Below are 23,250 nucleotides of genomic sequence, written 5' to 3'. Positions count from 1 at the left end.
GTTGAACTAGAATTTTATGCTATAATTGCATGCAACAAGGCAGCAGTTCAATCGATGCAGAAGAGGGATGTGTATGATTCTGTGGTTATCAAGATAATATGGGACAATGTGCCCGAGTGGTTATGGGGGTGGCCTGCTAAGCCATTGGGTTTTACCGTCGTAGGTTCGAATCCTGCCATTGTCGTTTAGATTTCTTGTGAAATATATGTTGAACTAGCTATAATTGCATGCAACAAGGCAGCAGTTCAATCGATGCCACGTGCAGAAGAGGGGTGTGTATGATTCTGTGGTTATCAAGATAATATGGGACAATGTGCCCGAGTGGTTATGGGGGTGGCCTGCTAAGCCATTGGGTTTTACCCGCGCAGGTTCGAATCCTGCCATTGTCGTTTAGATTTCTTGTATACGTTGAACTAGAATTTTATGCTAGAATTGCATGCAACAAGGCAGCAGTTCAATCGATGCCACGTGCAGAAGAGGGATGTGTATGATTCTGTGGTTATCAAGATAATATGGGACAATGTGCCCGAGTGGTTATGGGGGTGGCCTGCTAAGCCATTGGGTTTTACCGTCGTAGATCCTGCCATTGTCGTTTGAACTAGAATTTTATGCTATAATTGCATGCAACAAGGCAGCAGTTCAATCGATGCAGAAGAGGGATGTGAAATATATGTTGAACTAGAATTTTATGCTATAATTGCATGCAACAAGGCAGCAGTTCAATCGATGCAGAAGAGGGATGTGAAATATATGTTGAACTAGAATTTTATGCTATAATTGCATGCAACAAGGCAGCAGTTCAATCGATGCAGAAGAGGGATGTGTATGATTCTGTGGTTATCAAGATAATATGGGACAATGTGCCCGAGTGGTTATGGGGGTGGCCTGCTAAGCCATTGGGTTTTACCGTCGTAGATCCTGCCATTGTCGTTTAGATTTCTTGTGAAATATATGTTGAACTAGAATTTTATGCTATAATTGCATGCAACAAGGCAGCAGTTCAATCGATGCAGAAGAGGGATGTGTATGATTCTGTGGTTATCAAGATAATATGGGACAATGTGCCCGAGTGGTTATGGGGGTGGCCTGCTAAGCCATTGGGTTTTACCGTCGTAGGTTCGAATCCTGCCATTGTCGTTTAGATTTCTTGTGAAATATATGTTGAACTAGAATTTTATCCTATAATTGCATGCAACAAGGCAGCAGTTCAATCGATGCCACGTGCAGAAGAGGGGTGTGTATGATTCTGTGGTTATCAAGATAATATGGGACAATGTGCCCGAGTGGTTATGGGGGTGGCCTGCTAAGCCATTGGGTTTTACCCGCGCAGGTTCGAATCCTGCCATTGTCGTTTAGATTTCTTGTATACGTTGAACTAGAATTTTATGCTAGAATTGCATGCAACAAGGCAGCAGTTCAATCGATGCCACGTGCAGAAGAGGGATGTGTATGATTCTGTGGTTATCAAGATAATATGGGACAATGTGCCCGAGTGGTTATGGGGGTGGCCTGCTAAGCCATTGGGTTTTACCGTCGTAGATCCTGCCATTGTCGTTTGAACTAGAATTTTATGCTATAATTGCATGCAACAAGGCAGCAGTTCAATCGATGCAGAAGAGGGATGTGAAATATATGTTGAACTAGAATTTTATGCTATAATTGCATGCAACAAGGCAGCAGTTCAATCGATGCAGAAGAGGGATGTGAAATATATGTTGAACTAGAATTTTATGCTATAATTGCATGCAACAAGGCAGCAGTTCAATCGATGCAGAAGAGGGATGTGTATGATTCTGTGGTTATCAAGATAATATGGGACAATGTGCCCGAGTGGTTATGGGGGTGGCCTGCTAAGCCATTGGGTTTTACCGTCGTAGATCCTGCCATTGTCGTTTGAACTAGAATTTTATGCTATAATTGCATGCAACAAGGCAGCAGTTCAATCGATGCCACGTGCAGAAGAGGGGTGTGTATGATTCTGTGGTTATCAAGATAATATGGGACAATGTGCCCGAGTGGTTATGGGGGTGGCCTGCTAAGCCATTGGGTTTTACCCGCGCAGGTTCGAATCCTGCCATTGTCGTTTAGATTTCTTGTATACGTTGAACTAGAATTTTATGCTAGAATTGCATGCAACAAGGCTGCAGTTCAATCGATGCAGAAGAGGGGTGTGTATGATTCTGTGGTTATCAAGATAATATGGGACAATGTGCCCGAGTGGTTATGGGGGTGGCCTGCTAAGCCATTGGGTTTTACCCCGGCAGGTTCGAATTCTGCCATTGTCGTTTAGATTTCTTGTGAAATATATGTTGAACTAGAATTTTATGCTATAATTGCATGCAGCAAGGCAGCAGTTCAATCGATGCAGAAGGGGGATGTGTATGATTCTGTGGTTATCAAGATAATATGGGACAATGTGCCCGAGTGGTTATGGGGGTGGCCTGCTAAGCCATTGGGTTTTACCGTCGTAGATCCTGCCATTGTCGTTTAGATTTCTTGTGAAATATATGTTGAACTAGAATTTTATGCTATAATTGCATGCAACAAGGCAGCAGTTCAATCGATGCAGAAGAGGGATGTGTATGATTCTGTGGTTATCAAGATAATATGGGACAATGTGCCCGAGTGGTTATGGGGGTGGCCTGCTAAGCCATTGGGTTTTACCCGCGCAGGTTCGAATCCTGCCATTGTCGTTTAGATTTCTTGTATACGTTGAACTAGAATTTTATGCTAGAATTGCATGCAACAAGGCAGCAGTTCAATCGATGCCACGTGCAGAAGAGGGATGTGTATGATTCTGTGGTTATCAAGATAATATGGGACAATGTGCCCGAGTGGTTATGGGGGTAGCCTGCTAAGCCATTGGGTTTTACCCCGGCAGGTTCGAATTCTGCCATTGTCGTTTAGATTTCTTGTGAAATATATGTTAAACTAGAATTTTATTCCTACTGAATTCACTCGACACGAACTATTGTTCTAAATTGTACTACCCAACAAAAATATTGGAGATTTTAGTTCCTGTGATCCTCAACTGCCACGAAACCCATGCTTAATCTAAGGAGGGAAGGCATGGAGGATATCAAGTCGAATCACGTTCGTTCCATCCTAAAGCAGGGGACATTGCTAGTATACTCAGACACCAAAACCTTGACCACGACGCAGGCGCGGAAAACTCAAGTTTTCTGGAAGACTGAAATGTAAAATAAAGAGGCCATGGGCTAAAACAAGTGTTACAGGGCGATCTTCGATCTGGTGATCATACACAGTTGAGTGAAGAAACTCTTTGATCGTTGGATCTATGGATTTCGTTAAAATGCAGAATTTAGCGATGAAAAACGTATTTCAGCCATCCTTTTGTTGTGTGGAGCAAATGAGGGGGAATTTTCTTGAATTCTGAAAAATTAACGCAAGATTTTGCAAAAATTATTTGGTTTTTTTTACCTGTTTTTGGAGCCTCAGGGAAGACAAAATATCCGTCCATCTGAAAAGCTGCTGAAAGGCTTGATGCTGAAGGTTGAAGAGAAATTGTTAAGCGGTACGGAAACGCCCTACCGATTACTTTGTAAATAAATACCATTAAACCAGACAATAATGACCAAATATTGATCATCCGAATTGCGTATGAGCCTGCCGCCATGAGCGTGTTTGAACATATTCACACGACGCGTACCTTCTTGCAAATACCCAAGAGTTTGCAAATACGCTGTAACACAAACACATGAGACTTTATTTGACACATCAAATACAACACACCAGACCGAAACGCAAGAGTCTTGCTTCTGAAAACATGACGCCCAAACACCCGAGGGGCTGGGGCTAGGGTGCGTCGTCGTTTCCTCTGCGGTTCTGAAATCGGATTTGTTTCCCATTCAGACCAAGTTTTTACCTCCAGTTTTACCTTTTGCATTTTCTGCAGACTCCACCATGACAAGCTGAAGAGCTGATACTTGAATTCTCGACTTCCTCAAGAGACCCTTTGGGGCGACTAAATGGCCCGTTGAATTAACCGGCTTTTTGACGTCGGTCGGACTTTCTGGAAATGGACGGCTCAGTGCTTCAGTGAACGGGGCATTGTCGCGACTGGCATCTCAGCAACAGAATCGGACTTACGTCTAGCTTCTGTGCACATTTCGCACCTGCAAAACGGATAACTTGAAATAGTCGACATCACTTTAAACGCACCAAGGTATCGGCCCTCCTTCTTCAGCGGAAAGGTTGTTTCCTCCACAAATGTCTTGCCCCTCATAAAGCTCGACAGGTTTCTAAACATGAATCGCTTTCTCCTATAACGCTCATTGGTGCAAACTTGCCATTCGAGCACTTTTCGGAAAAATGCAATTTCCCTCAGAATATTCATTGGTTGTGCAATCATCTGACTATCAAACAAAAAAAAGTTCAAAGGTGTCGAGAACATTCTTACAGGAAATGCGTCAAAATTTAGGCGCAGGGAGCACTGAAGATCTGAGAAAGAGAAGTTCTTGTAATGGAAACAGGAAAGTGCTTACGTCTCCCAAATTTTGAATGATCTTTGACGCATTGATGAACCCAAAGGCGACAGTTTTGAATTCGTCGTTGAGCGTTGCTTGCAAGAAGAAGTTTATGAGTGACGCATCGAATTAAGAACGAACCTCGTCTCAACAATTTTGCTATTCTGAAAACAGAAAAAATTCTACAAGCAAAACCAAGGACTACCTTACACAAGCATTGAAAGTGAAGACTAACAAAAAAGGGAGTATCAAGAGAACAATCTGCGATGAGAAAAATCAATCAAAGAAACAGAAAGGAGCTTACAAGGAATGTGACGCATGCATTTGTCATCCATGGGAGAGACTTGCAAACAACACCAAAAATTTTATCCGTGATGCGAGGAGAAGCCAGTCGTGCGTGTGAAATTCTAGCCGTGTGTTTTTTGATTGGAGAGAATCTTGAAATCGCGTACCTTCTGAAGTGGCGGAAGGCAAGCGAGAGAATCGCTGCTGCTGTCCCTGTACAAATTGTGGCGATTCCAGCGACAAGGACTGTTTTGGCAAGCAGGATGTAGTTAGCGAGGGGGGGAGAAAACCCGTTCCAGAACGCAAGCGGGAACATGGGTACTACGCAGCAGCCGTATTTGAAGAGGCTTGTTTGCGACTCCTCGGTGGCATTGAAGTCGAAGAAAGGATTATATGGAGAAGGGCTGAGCATTGCTTCATCTGAAATAACGACAATTTTGATGTCTCATAACTAGTGGCATACACAGCCAGATTGAACAAATCCCGTGGATAAAGAACCCCACGGAAGCGACGCAATAGAAGATCGATAATCTAAAACTCAGAAATAAGAAAATTCATAGACGCAAAGCGCACTTTGATTCACCACGGCTGTGAACAATGTTAAGCCAATGATAAGGAATTGTATCAAAAAAGAATCTTTTGAATGCAGCTTTCAATTTAACCATGAAGCGGGTTCTCCATACGAAAAGTGTGGTAGACAGCCACTTCTTGTTTTTGTGGCTTCCATCTGAATTCTGAAGAAGTTTCTATAACATCAATCTAGAAACACGCAGCAAAGTGTTATTGCGAGAATTTCTGTTCGTCATGCATGATGAATTAAGAAAAAAAAAAGACTCGTAAACCGTACGGCGTTTCACGTATTTGTTGATCTGGTCTCATGGCTCATTTGGACTTCAAAGAGTTGATTGAGAATTGGGACTATGAGACTTATCAATCTCACTTGGATTAAGGAGACACCGTCTGAAAATCCACAAAGATGTTCGATGTCCCAAATCAAAAAGCCCCGTGATTTTGTGGAAGGTCATCCTCAAGTGGTACGGCGCTATCGCAGTCAATTTAGTTAGATGATGAAAAGCAATTACAGAACTCGGGTCTTCTCTAACGTCGAAACTAAAGAAAACAAGACACAAGGAATGAATTTTTTAGCACATAGAAATCAAACTTAACACACAATTTTAGTGCCATTCTTCAATTGCCCGTCGAACTTCATCAATCATCGCTTTGTCGCTCTCGCTTGCCACCGCCCCTGAATTTGTTGATTCAAACACCATTTGGGACATTTTTCAACGTACCAGCATAGCAGTCGTTGAGTGGCTCTTCAGGTTCTAGACTCTCTTCTTCTTGAAGGAAATTCTGCAAGGAAGCTATTAAACTTTCAATCCCTCTTTCAATCCAGTCGATAATGCTTCGGCACCCCTCGCTGGCCACGCTCCATCCCACCGCTGACCCGCAACCCGTGCGCCGTCTGGGACTGGCCCATTTTGACACTGGTGTGCTTTCATCTGGAGCGCTGAGCCAGTCTTGACGGCTAAAATTGTGCCTCACTGCCTTAAATTTCATCGGCATTTTAAACATTGGAGCAGGATCTCCGAATGTAATGTGCGATAGATCGGGTGGTGAAGCGTCGTAGGGTGGAGGGGACGGCGGCATACTGCAAGACGGCAAAGGTTGAGAGAAACGATCCGCAATGGATGTCTGTGAAAAAGAAGCGCCATAGACGGGCGAATTGGGGAAATAAGACGGAGGGTTGTCGACATTGGGATAAGAAGGCATTGGGAACTGCATCTCTACTGGCCATTGCTCCCCGTGCCCAATACTTGGATACTGGGATGAACCGGACGGATAATAGCCAGTTGCATACGCCATGCTTATTGGTTAAGATGAAGTATAAAATGTGGACTCCGCCACGCATGCAGATCTGCTCGTGCATCGAAGTCAAAATCAATAGTGTGCAACACTGTTTCAATTAAAATCTTATCTAATAGTTTAGTGTTTCAAAGAAGCTCTATTCCTACTGCTCAGGGAATTAGAGTGTGAAGCCCGTTGAAAACGTATTTCCGATAAGCTCTTCAGCTGGAGAGTGACTATCTTGAACCGATCTGCCTGCAGTAACATTCATATCTTCAAGAGAAAGCCAAATTTGAGGTGCCAGTTCTATCAGAGACCGCGATCATCATGCAGTTGACCAATTCAAAGTTTTATACGTTACATCATCATCCTTTCGTTTGAAACGCTTTTGACGCGTTCAGCTTCTTACCCCAGCGAGGAAACGCCCCAATGAGGCAGCCCGTCACTTCCGCCAGATTGTTTCAAATTTCAATGGAATGTGGAATAATTGACAACTGGTTTCATCCAAAATCTTCCTTTCGGTTGTTTTCTGACGTTAACGTCTTCAGTCTTTATTTATTTTCGATTCATCACTTTAGAATTTTAGCGATGAAAATTCTGAGGACTGAAATCCCAATACCGTCATTGATAATATTCACGAGGGACGCGGCAAGATGGTGAAATCAATTAATCTTTACTTTCTTTGACTTCATCAAAACGTTTAATCGTCCATGACAGTAATACAGGAGAAGCAAGAGAGTCGTAAAAGATACGAGCAGTTCTTAATTAGCTCATTACTTTACCAACTACGCGCGTACAACACACCATGCTTGCTGAACAATTAAAATCACAATTAGACACAGAACTCTAATAGTAAACATTGCGCCGCCATGATAGCAAGATGAGAACTTTCATTGTGTTCTAATGTGCCGGTGCTTCTATATTTATCCCCACGCATGCCCGACAGGCACGGCGTCTGTAAATTAGGTGCTGGATTTTTTTTATCGCGTGGGTTTTTTTTTTTGAGATCGTTTATAATTTGTTCAGTTGAAGTAGAGAAGGAGCTCTGATGGAACAAGAAGGAGAAAGGGTGGTAGAAGTTGGATTGGAGGACGCCAAGGCAATTCTCGCTGAAGGGCGCTTGGTGCCACCTATAGATGACATCACTGCAAATGGGTATGAAATATGGAAGGACAGTCCACCCCTCTACCATGATCTCGCTTGTATGCCTTACACGAAATTTGACGTCCAAGAATGGACTGGAAAGATCCGGAAGTATAAAGCGGAAGTCGTTCGCTATGCTGATCAATGTCGTCGTTTAGAGAGAGAAGTGATGAAGTTACAAGATGAACTTGCAAGAGATACTGGAAATTTTGAAGGCATTGAAACAAACATACATGCTGCATTAGCAAAAAACGGAAGAACTGGAAGCTGTTCTTCAAGAAGGTTAGCTAACGACCAATTTTCGCCGCTCCAATTGGTTTGTTCAGAGACAGCACGCCGCAATCTCAACTCGGTTGAATGCATGTCGTTGAGAAGAGCAAGAAGTGACGTGATGAAGCAACAAAAAGCAATTCAGAAAGAAATCGGTGAAACGCGAGGACGAATTGGATTGCTGAAAACTGAAGTCGAGAGAAATAGAAGAAGGCATCTAGTAAGACTTCCACAGCGCTACAGATTTATTCCATGTGCTCTTGTAGGCGGCGTTAGGTGAAAAGGAAAAGTTGAATCTTGAGCGCCGGTGGTTTTTCCATGAACGTTTATTGTTGGAAGAGACAACACTGAGGGAAATACAAGACATCGCAGTGATGAAAGTAAGGAGTGTCAGCAGAGATGATTTACGTTCTTGTGCGTCAGGAAAAACTCGAAAAGCTCCGTCACTGTATGCATAAGGCCTGGCGCGATACAAAAGAGCTGGATTTGCTGGGTCATGTAAGAGCAACGAAAAGGAATGCTTACAACGAGGAATGGTTCGCTGCACGCAAAAGAACATTCACGCGACGAAGAAGGGAAAGTGGCCGTTCTGAAGAATATGTTGACAACTAAACCCCTTCTCCCATCGTCTGCACTTTGTTCTTGTGTAGAATAGCGCTGGTTTTTTCGCTCAACCTACTCAGCACCAGGATCGCTGCAATCCGTTTTCGAGTTGTATCGTGTATCATGCGGTAACAGGGATTGAGCTCAGCAACTCACACCTCTAAGCCTGTGAATTTTTTTCCAATCAGTTGTGTTTATTTTTCCAGCTTCAACGCCAAAGAAAAATGAGAAAAGTCTGCACAAAGGAAACAATAAGTTGGAAGGGCTCAATATGAGAATATGAGAATTTTAGTGCCACTATCAAGCTATGTCGTATGAAAACCAGTGATGGTTCCCCAGCTGGTCCTCCCCCTTATTATTTGGTCTTCAATCTTTAAATTTGGTGGCGGAAGCCTCTGGGAAGACTTCTACAGAAAGTTACCTGACCCACGAGAATCTGATGGGGCTTCTCTGTGCGGACTAGAAATGAGGACAACTCGATACTCGGTATGTCTTCATGTGATTCGTCAACATTGTTGCGATTGTAGATTTGCGACCCAGAACGACTGCTAGATTCTGATACACAAGCGAAAGTTGCGGATCAGATAAGAACCCTCGAGGCTACGAGGTATTGAGAATACAATGTAAATCTTTAAAGCGTGAGTTATTTCAGATACAACGACTGCCTTGATGGTACCACTCCGGCGATCCATCTTTCGGTATTCAAAGTTTCTCGTCGCTCGAAACGTTCGCCTTGTCAGATTGTTTTTGGATCCTTCAAACTCGGTTCTGACGGATTGACGATCCCAGAAACCGACTTTGCTGAAGAGCTTACAGAACGGTAACGTTCAGTCCCTTTAGTTTCTCAAAACACACATGAGTGCCATAGAGTTCTCGAGAAGGCATCGAATAGCACCAGCAGCGAACGACACTGCGGCGCTCATTTGGCTGCTTTCCTATCAACCGAGGCTTGTCCTCCGCTATTAACGCTAAGGTGAGTATCGGGGCAAGCCACTCGACCTCAATCAATCCGCCTCAGGTGCGATCGAGCTAGAGAGGTGAGTCGTTCGGTATTGCAGGCAACTCTATGCCGCGGATTCTTTTCAGCCGCTGATACCTGAGAGAGACTACAACCTGATTCATGCGACCTTGGGAAGAAAGCTAGCCATTAATGGTATTCAAATCTTGGCGTATTATTGTATGTGTTTGTTCTTTCAGAGACATGCACGACCATTAAGCCGCAGTCTCCACCATCTTTCCATCAAACATCCTCTAATAACGCAACTACTGAGCATAGAGCAGAAGTATCCTTAGCCGATGCTGCGACTGCGTTGATAAGCATACTGATGGAAAAGTTTCCAGAAAGGCCCAAACCGCTCAAATTGCCACCTGCAGAAGAAGAAATTGAAGAAGTGGAAGAGCTGGAAGAAGTCGAAGTAATTGAAGACGGAAAAGTGATAAAGAAAAAGATTCCTGTCAAAAAGCAAGTGAAAACTGAAATGGTGGAAGTTGAACAGCTCGTTAATGGAGAAGTACGTTATGGGATTTGGTGTAGAAGTTCACTGTTTTTCTCAGATGGTGAAAACGAAGGTCCCTAAAGAAACAGTGGAAGAAGCCCTAAAGGCCCCTCTGGAAGCTCTTGGTGGTGCTGTTGCTGGAGCGATGCAAGGAGCTGAGGAAATAGTTGGAACTGTTGAGACTGTGCACGCCGGTAAGCGTCTTGCTGAAAACGCAAACTCTCTTTTCTCTTTTTCTCAGTCCCACCAATAACAAGAAATGTGTGGAAATATTTGACTATTGCGTCGATTTGCTTCATCGTCTACACCATCATTATGGAGATCCTCCATCAAGTGAATTTCAGATACAGATTTATTCCTTAATGCTCCATAAACGCAGATTTTAAGGAGAAGAATGGAGAAATACTCTCAACCATGGTTCGACGTGGAAGCGGCTAATGTGGACGTGTTGGCCATGGCGTCTCCTGGGTGGTATGGACCACCAAGCTCATCGATTCGGGATACACAAGCGCGACGAACGAGCCGCCGACGACAAGCGAGCGTGGAAGGAAGGGAGGCGTTTGGAACAAGAGGTCACGGACGCACGAGGGAGTCAACTAGCCAACCCCCCCCAATCAAGACATTTGGAGTGATTTTTGCGATCTTCTGCTTCTACCAAACAAACCCTCTACACACCACGTTATTCCCATCCGTTTCACGTCGTTTGCCTGCATTTAATTAAGGCGGCGCCGCACGTCGGCAGCATGCGAGAAGGAATTAACAGTGAAAGAAAGCCGCTAGCCATTTCTCTTCTCCTTGAACTTCTTCTTTGATCAAGAATTTCTTTGGCTTCATCAAAATAATTCACAAACAAATGGGGAATCAACCAGGAAGCTTAACAATAGAAAAGGCTCAACCTCAGCAATTCGTAACACAAGCACACTTAGATTGGGAAAAACAAATGAAGGTACTTGGATTAGATTGCCTGTTTTCTAGATTTGCTTATCGTCGCTCATCAGTATTCTCTTTCAGGAACTTCTCAAGAATCGTTCTACTCTCACAAAAACGATCATCCTTCCACCAGGAGTTCAGCTGAGCGATTCGCGGCTCTCAAACGGGATTGTCGTCTCTGAGCGAAAATACACCATGCCAGTTGGATCATTTCCGAACTGGCCCGAGGAGACACCCTTTGAATGTGATGTGGGATGGGAGACTGTTACCGCCATGCTGGGGAAGCGCTCAAGCCCATGCGCACTATGCGGTGAGTTAGAAACCGAATGATGGAATGACGCTTCAATTGCAGATTTATCCAAATCGCTACTTCCCTGAGCTTAATTGCGGCTATTGTCAGCTGCATCAACGTGAGCACCCGGAGACATTCGCACAATACGATCACTCCCCTTCCGAAAAAAGTGTCGGAACGAAAGCAATGTCAGTGGATACCGCTGGCACTACTCTAGACACGTCGGCCCAATTGGAACCAAAACCAAAAGAGCCGTAGATGCTGTTTAGAATGTTTTGTCGTTATTGAAACTATCAATTCCATCCCCTATTTAACAATTTTGCTTGTTACTCAATTGCTCATTGGGACACCAATGAGCAGCAGGCGGCATGCACGGGACGTGTCTCATGGTCCGTCCGCGAGAAAATTAACCAAAACGGCCGAATAGCGATGGAGATTGGCCAAAATTATGTGGAGCGCGCCGTTGCTTTGGCAGAAGCAAGAGTGATTCCTCAAAAATTCCGAGAGCTCTTTTCGAGCCTCACAGACCCGGAATCCTCTTGGAGTTCCCAACCGTTCATGTGTTTAGAAGAGATTTTCATGCGTATTGAGGACGACGATCGTTTGCCTGGAGAAGATTGGAGACCAATTGATCAATGGTGCAGCTATTTCAATGGATTTCCTGAATACATTTACAAAGAATTGAGGTAATGAGTTCAATGAGGACTCAGATTTCAAGGTTTCCATTGCAGATACAACGGAGCCAGTGCTTTGGTGGCTGAATTGAAATTGCTGGTATCGAGTGTTTCCGTTAGCGACACAACAGAAAAATCTCGCTGTTTTGAGACCATCTTGAGATGTTGCGATGTGTGGTGCTCAGCTTCTGAATACAAAATGAATCACCGACAATTTTTAATCGATGAAATATTTTACATCGGAGCGACTTCTGATCTTCAAGAATGGAATCGAACGTACGGAAATTTGTTTGTTTTCCTTTGACAAAAATATTCCCTCAGGTCGTCACTCGACGAAGCAACTCGCGTTCTTTCCAAAATTATCCACAAATCGAAATGTTCGGTACTTCCTTTCCTATCCGGGTTGATTTACTTCGTTAATGAGGCACCTTTGCAATCCCGATTCTGGAATGATCTTTGTAGAAGATCGTTGATGGGTCATGTTTGCGAAATTTTATCATTGGAACGACCGTCGAGTGATGTTCTTTGGCGTCGTTCTCTCGCTCTTTTTGAAGAAACACCGGAGGATGGATTCATTTATCTTTCAAGAGGCGGCATCACTGCGACGGCAATCTTCATGAAAACAACTCACTCGATCTTCTCCCTGGCGCCCTGCTTTGTTCTCTTGGGTCTCGGCGTGTGCCACCAATACTTCCTGAAGAGAAATTCAAATTCTACTAACAACTCTACATTACTGAATTCTGAATGCTCCTCAATGGAATGGCTTCATCGTCTTATCGAGGTATATCAGCGGACCTTTGACCAGCACACTTTCGACTTCGCAATGAGTTTCTTTTGCGATTTTTTTCTTTCTCCGCTTCTCTGCAATAATGGAATGGTGAGTTGGCACTTTATTTGTCTCCTTTTCATTCTTGTTCGCAGCCCGCATTGCTCGAATTGCTAGTTCCAGATCAACTTTCTGTTGGCGTCCTCTCCTGGCAACAAAAGCACAACCTCTCTTCCGGCCACACTCAAAGGATTCTGACTTCACTAGCGATGGGGAAGCGAATCAAGAGAAGTCCTGGAGAGAGTGAAGCTTCTTCTGTTCGCGGTCGGGGATTTTGGAAATGCTGTTTGGATGGCGCGAAATTTGGAACGGCGGGAAATCTATCTGAATCCAGATCAACAGCGAGTTTATCAGAACTTCCAGAAAGCAGATTAACAATTCCTAAAAAATTCCTTGAAATTTTGATGGAGGGACCTCCGATTCCTATTCTTCAATACTTAATGGCGCAACCAAGTTACGACATTGATATATTGATTTTATCTCTCGACAGGTGGGTTTGAGCTTTGCATTCTTTAGTGGTCTATCAACTATTCTGCATTTTAGGGGCTACACATCTGAGTTTCGCGCTGCTGTGACTCGATTGTTGAGCTCCAGTGGAATTAACACATCTGACAGAATCAAGTTTCTCTGTGCTTTGGGTGCTCGATTTGGGGGAGTTTTTCGGAGTTTATTGGAAGCAGAATTTCGGTCATTTAATTTGATTCGCTTGTTTGATTCCTGGTTCAGAAGCTCCACCCCTCGCCGTGAAGATGCGAAGGAGAAGCTTTGCGATTGTCTGGAGCGCCTTTGTCCCAAAGTTTTTGATCACCGAGTTGCAACAGTGTTTCAAAGAACGTCCGTGGTTCTTCTAACGGAAAAGAAGGAGTGGATTGTTCTTCGATTCATGCGTGAAGAGCAGTCACTGATTTTGAGAGAATTCAGCGTTGGTTTGAATTTGGAGGATTTGTTAGGAAGAGAAGTTCTTCAGGTTTTTGACTGGAAGAATCAAACAGCAGATCTGTTCTATTCAACTGGCGCATCAAAATCCATTGAAAATTTTAAATTTCATGAGTGGAAGCTTTTGGCTATTGGATTGATGGAAGAACCAAAGAGGCGAATGAAGGTTGAAGATTCAATTAATTCATTATTTTCAGAATCAAATAAATCAAAAGCGCAAAATGAATTTCTTGCCTACTTTTTTCCACCGTTTATAGCTCGGTCGCATCACGTGAGTTTACAGCAATATTATTATTTCTTCTTATTTTTCTTGCTGTAGGGCCTTGCGAGAGACATTCTTAGCCGTCTCATCGATAATGCGCATGTCACTCGACTCAAAGTTGATCATCCAGAGGCAACCAAACTTCTCTATGTTCTTCTTTCATGGGAGTATAAATTGAGCTTTAATTCCAGACACTCCAGGCGAATTCTCTTAAAAGCAATGCAGAAAATCCTCACAAGGGAATGGAGCTTCTCCAGTTTGATTACCGATATTTTGGAGGTCAGTAGTCCCCCTGAATTGAAGCGCAATCATTTTCATATCATTCAGGATTCCAATTATTTTGAAGTTCATGAAATCGCTTCTATGGAGGCAGTCGGATTCCCCTATTACCTTCCATCGGGACTGTTTCAGTTAAATATATTGCCGTTCTTATATGCGAGCGATGCAAATGAAGACAGCGAAGAATTACCTGACGCTTCGCCAGAGAACGAATTGGAGATCTGTGAGGCATGCGATTGTCCGGGAGAGCTGGTGAATGGATTCTGTTCGGTTTGTTGGAGATGCCGCGAGTGTAACGCAAAGTTGATGGAGGAAGAAGGATGGATGTGCGTCGTGTGTGAAGAAACATGCCTGTGCTCATTCTGTAGCGCTTATATCCCAGAGGATGAGCGTTCGTTGGACCATGGATTTTGCAAAAAATGTTATGGAATTCGGTGTCCAAAGTGTTTGTTCGAAACATGGACTGATAACAATAACAGCAGGATGTGTCTGATTTGCGACGAACTTCCAATAGAAACCGCTCGGTTGTGGCCGTCTCCTGCCAATCTTAATGAACCTATTTGTTCTGATTTTTAGTGAAAACTTAATGAAGAATGATTTTTCGATCTCTAAGCAAGAATTGTTGCTGCACTGCTCAAAAAAACTTCCAGCGGATCTCTAAACACCCCTGGATATTGCTGTGGTATTTTCAGCCGGAGTAAGGACGGTGTTCTCTCACCACGCAGTCTCAGCTTGCCTCTGAATTTCGGCGTTGCGATGTCGCAGCGCTGTGATGCTCAATGTCCGACAAGGAGCCTATCGTTAACCGCAACAATGACGGTTTACGCGCCACTTGCAAGTTCTGCAATACAAGGCTACTGGGAACTTTATTTCTACTTTCACAGGCTTTCTTCTGTTTTGATTTTATTATTTTGATTTCTCCAGTTCTTAGACAAAAAAGAGGAGCGAACTAAAAGTCGAACTTGAAAACGTTAAATAAGGAAGAAGAACCCTGAGGTTCAACAATATCAATGACTCGCTCGAGAAACTTGGGCTGGAATTCATCTGCGTGCTTATTGTCAATCGCCCAGTCAGCCAACTCGAATAAGTCGACAGGGGAACGGAGTTGGATGTTTGGCGTTGCAGAAAATAGTGATTCAAGTGCATCCATCTCCTCAATCCAGTTAACATTCTCACGACGGCGCCCTTGAATTGGAACAGTGAGCCTTAAACATAAGCGTTCAACGCCGTTCGAGTCAACAAGCTTAATTTGACCGTTAACGGTTTGTCCCTGAGAGAAAATGAGACAAAGGACACTTTTCTTTGTGGTTTACCGCAAAAATTGAAGCTGCCGCAGGAATAGTGAACGAAAAAGGTGATTTGATTGGACCCTTTTTCACCGGGCAAGGCCTACCCTGACTAGGGTTACAATAGTCTGCACAAAACCAAGGTCTATGATGTGGCACAATTGTTTACTTGCGCTGAAACTGTAAAGCGGAAATGAGACTTGAATTTTAGCGCCAGTATCGAGTTCTTGACAGACTTCTCCTTCAATAACATTTTCAAGGGGTCTTCCAGGTATTGCGGGATTTGGCGTCATTGTGATATTCTATTTCAAAACGAAGAAGTCAGTCTGAGGAAATTGAGCTTGTTTTTGTAAGAACCCACCGTGACTTTGAGGTAGGAAGTGTTCCCGCATTGCGTCCATTTGAATCGAGATGCTGCATTAACGACAGCTGCTGCATAAAAAAAGCAAAAAGCAAAACTTAATTTAAACTCCATTGAGAACAAAAATCAAAAAGAAAAGGAAACTTTGTTTACAATTTCGTGGGTGTCTGAGCACCAAACAATATGATCGGCTGAATTCGCAATAAGTCTGCAGATCGCTCGCGCGATTTATTCTTGATGAATGTTTTTTGTTGCTGAAGTTTTCAACATGTGAAAAACTTGGCCCGACAAGCAACCTCATCTTATAAATGGAGAGAAAAAGACGTTAGGAATTTCTTGAGCAAACGGCTTTTTTGAGGTTTCAGCGATTTGTTTAGAACTCCTTTGGCCGTGGGGCGTACAGCTGAGGGTCACCCGCTTCTGCTCCTGGTTTTCCAGCTTCGCCGAGACGCGATGCATCTAGAACCTGAGCGAGGGAAAAGACTCAAGAGGTTTCCGGCATTTGCTCACTTGATAACGAGTCTCTTCGCCTGCTCTTGGCCCATCTGCTGGCGGCACCAAGGCCCCACTAATATCAGCTATCCACGGATGATCCGGTGTTATGAAGTATTCACCCCTTGCCAAGTCATAAACGCGAGCTGAACCAAGTTTCGCTCGACGTAATCGAGGGTCTGAGAGGCTAACTCCACGAGGGAGTATTAGCGTCTTCATACAGATTGATTTTTGGGCTGCGATGTCCTGCACACGTATCGATCAAAGGCTTCCGTTAGACATTGTAAGCCACTTACACAGACCATTTCTTGGAACTCGTCAGTCGATTGCACAACAATTGGATCGTAACGCCTGTCAAGGCGACTCAGGTAATTATGTAGCGCCGAGTGGGAAACTTCCTGATTTGGAGCTTGACATTGTTCAATTTCAATTTATTGAAAAGTAAAATAGAAAAGCGAAGAAGAGAAAGCTCAAAATAAGAAACAAGCTTTAGAATTCTGGCTAATTTTTTGCGTGCACGTCTATTCAAATTCGAACTGCTTTGTCCAGTGTAGTAGCTATTTTTTTATTTGTAAAACCAAACAGTAATACCTTATATCCCGGCTAGAGTTGTAGGGTTCACAGTTACTGTAATGCTGTTTGTTCTACTTCTCACATCCTTCCTTCTTGTCAATTCAAAGGAGCCCCACAAATCTCCAGATGTTATCATTGCAGGTGAAAACACGCAAGATGAAACCCTGTCCAGATTGGCCGCTCAGACAAAGCTGTAATTCCCTACCGAATGCCTAAGGGCGCGGAGAAAAAGGCGGCTGCACCAGTAGCAGCAGGGTAATCGTCCTTCTGACTTCTTGCGGCAGTACCTGGATTCTGATAGGGCAGAGACGAAAATGGCTGGAGCTCTTGAGGAAGCTGTCACGTCAAACGCCGAAAGGCAAGGGGAATCGACTGTGATCAAAGCTGCCCAAGCTGCAGCGATGCGGGTAGATCCTCATCAAATGACCGCGGCCTTTATCGGAAAATGGTTCTAGAATCAAGAAGCCCATGAGCGCAATCTGGAAGTCGAATATGCTAACCAGTGGAAACATGATGGTGAGAAGTCAACGAGTTCTGTGGGAATCTACCCGATATACTGTACAGAAGAGTTGAACCTAGAGAGGATGAAAGCTAGACGAAAGAAGCTCGAAGAAAAAAGTGAGACACTCGGGTTAAGGTCTGTTGTATATTCAGCCATTCAGAAGAACACCAATTGAAAATGGAAAAAAAGAAAAAAAAAGAACTGGAAGAAAATGTTAGAAAGTTCACCTAAACGGATTGTTACTTTTGGTGCAATCAGGAAGCTGAGAGATTAGCAACATTACAAGGTGACTGAACACTTCTAGATGGTTTTTTATAGCACTCGACTTCTTCTAGAGGAGGTGGATGACCTGAAATCGGAAGACCGGAAGACCAAGGTAGGTAGTCGCTTAGCAACACAAATCTGGCGCTTACGTGTCTGATTTCTTCCAAGAACTTAAAGAAAAGGAATCTCGAGGTGATCCAAAATGTCGCTGTCCTGATTTGACCGCAACACTGTCGATAGAAAAAGCCAAAGTTAAACAAGCTGAAAAAGAAGAGAAGGTAACTGCCCAACGATGTCTTGTGTTCGATATAGGAGGTCATGCAGCTGAAAATTGAAGCAGCCCGAAAAAAAAGAAGCACGGGATGTTGAAGTGAGTGGATCAGCTGGTCGTGTTGCAAATGCTTTATACTCTGTTAGGCAGCGGTTAGCGAAAGGACATGAGAAGAAGGCAAACTTCAGGGAAATCAACCAACACAGACGTCTAAAAAATGTAAAAATGAACCGCAATGGGTTTGAGCGGAGAGAGATTCCCATATTGAAGCATTTCTGAGTTTTCTTAGGTTTTCATATTTTGTCAACTCAAAGAAGTATAGAACAAAATGAAACCTATGCTTGATAGTACTTGGCTCCTAGGTGCTGAAGTTTGGCTTCTAAGGTATTTCGCATGAGAATTGCAACAGTCATTGGGCCGACACCTCCTACGGAAAGGACATAGGGCGTCGAGAACCAGCAGTCCTCTCCTTACCCGGGGACCGGAGGTTATTTTCGAACATTTGTGCTTGACATGTTCAAAATCAACATCGCCGCACAACCGATAACCCTTTTTCGAGTTGAGATCTTCAACTGCGTTGATCCCGACATCAATTATAACAGCGCCCTGCTTCACCCCAATCGCTTTTGATATATAATTTGGACGACCAATTGCGGCGATCAGAATGTCAGCTTCCAGGCACTTCGCTCGAAGATTTTCAGTCTTTGAGTGACACATCGTGACGGTTGCGTGATGTTTTTGTAAAAAGCAGAGAAACAGGAAGACCAACGAGCAGAGAGCGTCCCACCACAGTGACGTTCGAGCCGGCAATCGTTACTCCACTGCGAAGAAGCAGTTCAACGACCCCCTTTGCCGTGCAAGGAGAGAAAAAATGATGCGATTCCATCTTTCCCAAGCGTTCTATCTCATTGATCATTTCCATTTGGATTTGTTGCTTCTCACTTGATTGCGCCTGGCTTTGTTCGCAAAGAGGGTCTGAAGACGCCAGGCACCCCATATTGTGAGGATGAAGCCCATCAACATCCTTCGAATGGTCTAGAAAGAAAGAAAATCGGCATCATTCTACTTTTCATAATTTCTCACCGATAGAATAAATAATAGAGTGTCCGTTAATGTGAGCAGGAAGGGGTAACTGACAAAATGGATCACACTGGATCTATCATTCTATCAAGCATTTTCTCACTTGCACCAAAATTCCATCGACTTCATCAGATTTGTTTAACTGAGCAATCAGTTCTTGGAGCTCTTCAGACATCGTTGTTGACGGTAGCCGGTGTACTGAGGACTTAATTCCAGTTTTTGGCAAGTTTCCACTTTCTTCTTCACATAGGCTAATGAGTCCTTGCGATCACCAACAATTACGACCGCTAAATGTGGAGGATCAAAGGACTTCGTTTCCTCAAAAGAAACATCAAGAGATTTTGATGATCTTTCGTTTTTCATAATCATCTCTATTAAGCAATTTTTTAAATGATGGATCGACCAACAAATCTACTCGATGTTTGACTTCATCCAACACCACACTCTGATATTATTTTACCATCAATCAAATTAGATCTATTCTCCATCTTGTGTGAAGGTACAATCACAAATGCATGTTCTGCATGCACAAACCATAGATAGTGGCGGATTGTAGCAAATCTGACTGCTGTGGGCTTCTCTAAAGCTAATTTGTTGACCATCCAAAAACCAGCAATATGTCAATCAATGCTTTTCTTCAGTGAGTTTTTTTGACGTCCTGACAGAAGCCTCAGTTTGTGAAGACAACGAAGTTTTGCATACTTTCTCTGCTTCGTCTATCTCCCCTTTAATCCTTTTTTTGGTTTCTTCTCTCTGTACCTTTGACGTGACCTAAGGCGCATCACAGTCGATGCAACACGCAGCATTCAATTCAACACGCAACATTCAACCCACCTCCTCTAGCTTTTCAGCTGTTTCCTCCAGTTCTTTGGCGTCTTCCGCTGCTTCACGACATTCCAACACGTTCTTGGGCACCTTCTCTGATTCAGGCTTTGGTTCTTCCTTTTTCATTTCTTTTGGGGGGGACGACAGTTTCAACAACCTGAAATTTCCTCCGAATCTTATCGTCCGCATTTTCGCAGATACCTCATCTATCTCTTCGTCTTCAGCGGATTTTCCAGCCTCTTTTTTCTTGGAACCCTCTGTTTCTTTCATGACTGCGAATCACAAGCAAGTCAAATAAAAAAGAAAATAGAAACAGACCGTCTGCTGCGTTTTTTATTGCAGACTCCACATCTGTTTGTCAAAGATGCCAATGGTTTCACGGATTTGGTGGAGTGTCACCTTTATCCTCCACCTTGACGGGCTTCTCTAGTTTCTTGTCCTCAGTCTTTTCCTCTGCAGGAACTGTTGGCATCGTTTTTCCGTATCTGCAGCGTACCATCGGCGTCCAGTTGGTCTTGCACATCTTCTTCAACCAAGTCTAAACAATTTCGTAGCGATATCTAGGAGGAAGTTTGTTCAATGTTACCGTTCTTTTCTTTCACTGCCTGTTTTTCTGTTATCTAAAAGGGGAAATGATTGCAATCTATTACGTAGGAACATACCAGTTCCTCCTCTCTTTCTTGCTCTATTTCCTGACGACACCTTTTTCTGGAGATCCGATCTGTGACAATGCTACCTCCGTTCCAGCACCCTTCTGAATTTAACAAACGAAAGAAGAAGTGAATCCAGCCTCCTCCAATTTGGTGCAGCATTACCGCTCCCGCCTGTCCGCCTTCGACTACTTTCGTCACCTGTGAGTTCAGCGTCTGGCTCAAGGCTTCACATGACGACGAACCGCTGTATCTTCTTCATGCGCAGCTATGATAAGACCGCAAGACTGTTTGCCCTATCGTCTGTTCTGTTTTACCTTCTACTTCCGATTGAGCCACGATTTCCTCTTCATTTGCAGTTTTCTGAAACTACTGTAAAGAACGGAAACAATATCTTTTGACTTTCCCACCGCCTCCTCCATTTCCGTGTGGATCACAGTTTCAATCTCTGGTCTGCAAGCTCAACTTGAAAATAAAATGAGTCAAGTTCAATTTCTCACTGCTGAGCATGAACTTGCGCACCCATCGCTGCTGGGCAACAATGCCTTATGTGAGGGCAACATGGATGCCCAATTATCCCTGGTTGTCTCCGTAGGGAGAGTGCGTCAACTAATTTTGAATTGAACAACCATACAACCGCTGAGGCGGCTAATATGCAAAACTTCATCAATTCGTGTGCAGGGGTGTGTTATCAAGTGAATTTTGTTTTAAAACTGAGTTGCAAATTTGCCGCCAAATATTCATCTGATGATTGCATGCAGGAAAATTAACACCCACACATTTGTGGAGCCCCTGAGGCCTTTTCATCCCTTGAGGAATTGTGACAACTTGAATTGCAGCAATGACTGATGCTCCCAAGTCTGCTTTGAAATCAAAAAAGCCTTCAGAGCCCAAAACGGCAGAGTCGCAGCATGATGTGGATTTTCAAACAGTTTTTCCTGGCTGGCCTCGAAGCTATTTCTTGGGAATTCTGCCCGTCACCAGTTTAGGGGCTGTCTATCAAGCTGAAGGGTATCCTGGATACAATTGTAGGTTTGAATATTCACCTCTTTGAATTGATCCTGATCACGACAGACACACAAGATGAGAATGTAACCGTGACGGTTCCCGTTCCCGTAAGTGTTGATCAAATAAACTCACAGGTGACATATTATCCTTAGAACTCGGTGTACAAACCTACAACACCTGATCCCATGTACGTCACGTGTATGCCTTGGACGGCGTTTCCGTATGGGGGTCCCGACACAAGAAGTTCGTCGTGTAGTCGAATTGAGAAGAGAAGGCAACATATTGGCAGTGCCGACGCCGCGTAGTGCTGTTAAGAAGAGTGTCCTCGATTTTTGGAAGGCTTAAATTCAATATTTTACACGGAATGAGATTGTGTGTTTGTCTTATAATAATTTTGTTTGCACATACAAGAATTGTTAACCAGTTATTTCTTGTATGCATGCTTAACTCTTCGCAATGGAGCCCATCACTCCTAAAGAAAAAGTCAAACAAAGAACTCTTCGTCGCTATCGGAACTTCATCAGAATTTTCGTGCTCGGCTTAGGCGTTCTACTAGTCACTGGTGGAGTGTTGAGGATAGTATACTATTCAGCGATACGAAGAGCACTTGTTGATATTGCTCTGGGAGTTCTCCTTCCAGCAATCGTTTTCTTTCAGCTTCAAAGGCAAAGCATTGAGGCCCTTCATTTCACAGCCCTAGTTGTTCTTGGTTTTGGATTTGGTGGCTTAGTTCTCAGCATCGTCTTGGCTCTCCTTCACCTGGGCGACAATGAGTTTCTTCGAGCTCTTATAGAAGTTCTCTGGGCAGTTGCTGTCATCGCATTACCGCTTGCGATCTTCTACAGCGTGTTTCGGTACAAAAAAGCCTTGCGATATCTGCAGCAAGACGATGAAGACGAACTGTTAGCCGACCAAGGTGGGAATGATCCTCTGCAAGAAGGCGAAAGCCCTTCAGAAAAAACCATACTCCCAATCGCAAACCAAGATGATTTTCCCGTTCGCATTTAATTAAGTGATCAAGTTTTTGATCTAGTTGCGAGTTTCAGTAACATGTTAACAGCAATATAAAGCTTGGAGCAATGGCACTGATTTATTATATTTTGAACACGGCGATGCATTTTTTAATTATTTTGTTTGCCATTTTTGCTCGGCCTAACGCTTTGAAATGGAGGCGGAAGCAGCGAATTGGGCAGAAACGCTTTTACGCAACCTGGAAAACAAGGGACCTGTATGTGAAGTTTTTCTTTCAATATTAGTGCTCTCTTCTGCAGGAACAAGGTACTGACTGGGGAGCCATTGAAAATTGCTTCAGATACATAAGGTCCCACCCTTGTCACGGCTGGAATCTACCCTCTGATGCCCCCGGTGATATTCGGCCAAGGATAGACTCGGAAGGTATTGGTCGGTGGATAAGAGACCTCATTCAAATGGAATGGGAACTAAAACAAGTTGTGAATGAGATAAAAAAGCGTGAGGATGCTGTCAAGGAGAAAGAAAGGGAGTTGATCAAGAATTTGTCGACTGTGACACTCCAAGTAAACTTCTATGTCTGCTGCTTAGTAGTGAGGAGCGTTCTTTCAGCACGCCATTGGCTCCTGTCGAGCCGA

At 43.7% G+C, this 23,250-nt stretch overlaps 1 protein-coding gene and 7 non-coding genes across 8 annotated transcripts; 7 read left to right on the top strand and 1 right to left on the bottom strand.

Annotated features, from left to right (window-relative positions):
- Positions 1-102: 102 nt before the first annotated feature.
- On the top strand, positions 103-184 carry Trnas-gcu (transfer RNA serine (anticodon GCU)). Its single transcript has one exon. It is a non-coding gene; the product is annotated as a tRNA-Ser (tRNA).
- Positions 185-307: 123 nt separating this feature from the next.
- Trnas-gcu (transfer RNA serine (anticodon GCU)) lies at positions 308-389 on the top strand. Its single transcript has one exon. It is a non-coding gene; the product is annotated as a tRNA-Ser (tRNA).
- A 666-nt stretch (positions 390-1,055) lies between these two features.
- On the top strand, positions 1,056-1,137 carry Trnas-gcu (transfer RNA serine (anticodon GCU)). The gene has a single exon. It is a non-coding gene; the product is annotated as a tRNA-Ser (tRNA).
- Positions 1,138-1,269: 132 nt separating this feature from the next.
- Positions 1,270-1,351, top strand: Trnas-gcu (transfer RNA serine (anticodon GCU)). Its single transcript has one exon. It is a non-coding gene; the product is annotated as a tRNA-Ser (tRNA).
- Positions 1,352-2,001: 650 nt separating this feature from the next.
- Positions 2,002-2,083, top strand: Trnas-gcu (transfer RNA serine (anticodon GCU)). The gene has a single exon. It is a non-coding gene; the product is annotated as a tRNA-Ser (tRNA).
- Positions 2,084-2,203: 120 nt separating this feature from the next.
- On the top strand, positions 2,204-2,285 carry Trnas-gcu (transfer RNA serine (anticodon GCU)). Its single transcript has one exon. It is a non-coding gene; the product is annotated as a tRNA-Ser (tRNA).
- A 326-nt stretch (positions 2,286-2,611) lies between these two features.
- On the top strand, positions 2,612-2,693 carry Trnas-gcu (transfer RNA serine (anticodon GCU)). The gene has a single exon. It is a non-coding gene; the product is annotated as a tRNA-Ser (tRNA).
- A 16,084-nt stretch (positions 2,694-18,777) lies between these two features.
- LOC129618084 (uncharacterized) lies at positions 18,778-19,648 on the bottom strand. Its single transcript, XM_055532969.1, has 3 exons — positions 19,621-19,648; positions 19,334-19,531; positions 18,778-19,115 (listed from the first exon to the last, which is right to left on the bottom strand). The coding sequence occupies exons 1-3, from the start codon at positions 19,646-19,648 to the stop codon at positions 18,778-18,780; spliced, it is 564 nt and encodes a 187-aa protein (XP_055388944.1).
- Positions 19,649-23,250: the final 3,602 nt, after the last annotated feature.

This window comes from Condylostylus longicornis, unplaced genomic scaffold (assembly GCF_029603195.1).
Source record: "Condylostylus longicornis isolate FDR11 unplaced genomic scaffold, ASM2960319v2 ptg000723l, whole genome shotgun sequence".
In the NCBI taxonomy this organism is placed as follows: Eukaryota; Metazoa; Arthropoda; class Insecta; order Diptera; family Dolichopodidae; genus Condylostylus; species Condylostylus longicornis.
Note: the sequence above shows the minus strand (reverse complement) of the source record. Positions and strands in the feature narration are given on the sequence as shown.

Coding starts and splice junctions, on each gene's coding strand:
- LOC129618084 (XM_055532969.1), bottom strand. CDS start 19,648: ATGGAGAATAGATCTAATTTGATTGATG. Junction 19,532..19,620: donor TAGATCTAATTTGATTGATG/GTAAAATAATAT, acceptor ATTGCTTAATAG/AGATGATTATGAAAAACGAA. Junction 19,116..19,333: donor CGGCTACCGTCAACAACGAT/GTCTGAAGAGCT, acceptor CTTTCTTTCTAG/ACCATTCGAAGGATGTTGAT.